General features: G+C 63.0%; 1 protein-coding gene across 2 annotated transcripts in view; it reads right to left on the minus strand.

The window, feature by feature from the left end:
* The window catches only part of SLC25A32 (solute carrier family 25 member 32), an 11,841-nt gene extending 10,686 nt beyond the window's left edge, over window positions 1-1,155 (minus strand). For both annotated transcript variants that reach the window (XM_019528049.1, XM_019528050.1), the window contains exon 1: window positions 954-1,155. In XM_019528049.1, the coding sequence (XP_019383594.1) occupies window positions 954-1,128 (175 nt within the window). In that variant the 5' untranslated portion in view covers window positions 1,129-1,155. The remainder of the gene's footprint in view (window positions 1-953) is intronic.
* Window positions 1,156-1,264: the final 109 nt, after the last annotated feature.

Genomic DNA, 1,264 nt, shown 5'->3' on the forward strand with positions numbered 1-1,264 from the left:
CCCCCCCTTCCCTACTGGCCCAATCTGAACCAGCAAGGAATGGGGGGGCCAGGGGACTTTTGGCCCACCCCCAAACTCTCTCATGGGTCTGCCCACAAATTGTGCCACACCCCCCCATGACTGAGGAGGCACCAATTACCCATGTGAACTATGTTACCCAAGTTTTCTGAGGCAGGCACGTAGGGCGCCTATACTGGAGCAGAGAGGCTGCGCCACCACACTGGAATTCCAGTGCATCGGAGCAGGCTCGATTAATTAAGTCTGCTGGAGCATGGCAATTACCGCACTCCAGCAGTCTCATGGATCAGCATCCCCATGCTTCATATAGTGTGGAGCGAGCTTCAGATAAAGCTCCCCTGCCGCTGGTTTTGAAGCATGGGGATGCTGATACACAAGATGCTCCCGGCCCTTTAATCAGAGTGACTCTTGGAGCTGCTCAAATTGAAGTGCCCCCCCCCCCCACAACGTGTATATAAGCACCCTTAAAGTTTCAAACCAATAAGGTTCAGTTAGAACAGAAGTCCTGGTGCACCCCGAGCTGTCGCAGTCACTGCTACGATACAAGGCCTAAGACTGCTGCCTACGGCATTAGTGATCCCACACCGGGAGTTTCTCGGGTCTGACACGAGAGGGAAACAGAAGAGGAGGTTCAGCAGGGCCTGAACCGTGAAGATGCTGCATCTCTACCCACCGCGACGGGGCAGGTCTACAACACGTGCATACGAGTGACTGGAGCACGGCGCAATCCCCGAGATAGCGACCGACGGGCCGTGGCGCTGCACCAGTCTGTGTGGCGGGCCGTGCCCGAGCTGCACGTGGGCCGGGTCAGCCGGCGGTCCCGGCCCAGCTGGCGTGGTGGGGGGACGGGCCAGCCCCAAGTGGCTTTGCAGGAGAAGGGGACACGGCCCGGCCCCAGCCCCGCAGAGGGAAGAGGGAGCACGGCCGGGGCTCACCTGCGAAGCGGATCTTGACCAGGTCGAGAGGGTGCAGCACGAGCGTGGAGACGACGCCGCCGCTGAGCCCCGCCACCAGGCTCTCGTAGCTCACGTGCCGCAGCGGGGACTGCGCGGGCCGGGCGGACACCGCGCACGCAGGACCCCGCGGCCTCTCCGCCGCCCCCTCGCTCATAGCGCCTCAGCCCACGCCAGCCCCGCGCCCCGGAGGCGGAACAAGAAGGTCCAGAGCGGCTTCTTCCGCCCGCTACAGGTCCGCGTCGGCTTCCGGTCACGTGGGCCTTGCGCTCCGGAAGTGTGGCGGGCCGGGG

The sequence above is a fragment of the Gavialis gangeticus genome, unplaced genomic scaffold (assembly GCF_001723915.1).
Source record: "Gavialis gangeticus isolate Ggan-Ray unplaced genomic scaffold, GavGan_comp1, whole genome shotgun sequence".
NCBI classification, from domain to species: Eukaryota; Metazoa; Chordata; order Crocodylia; family Gavialidae; genus Gavialis; species Gavialis gangeticus.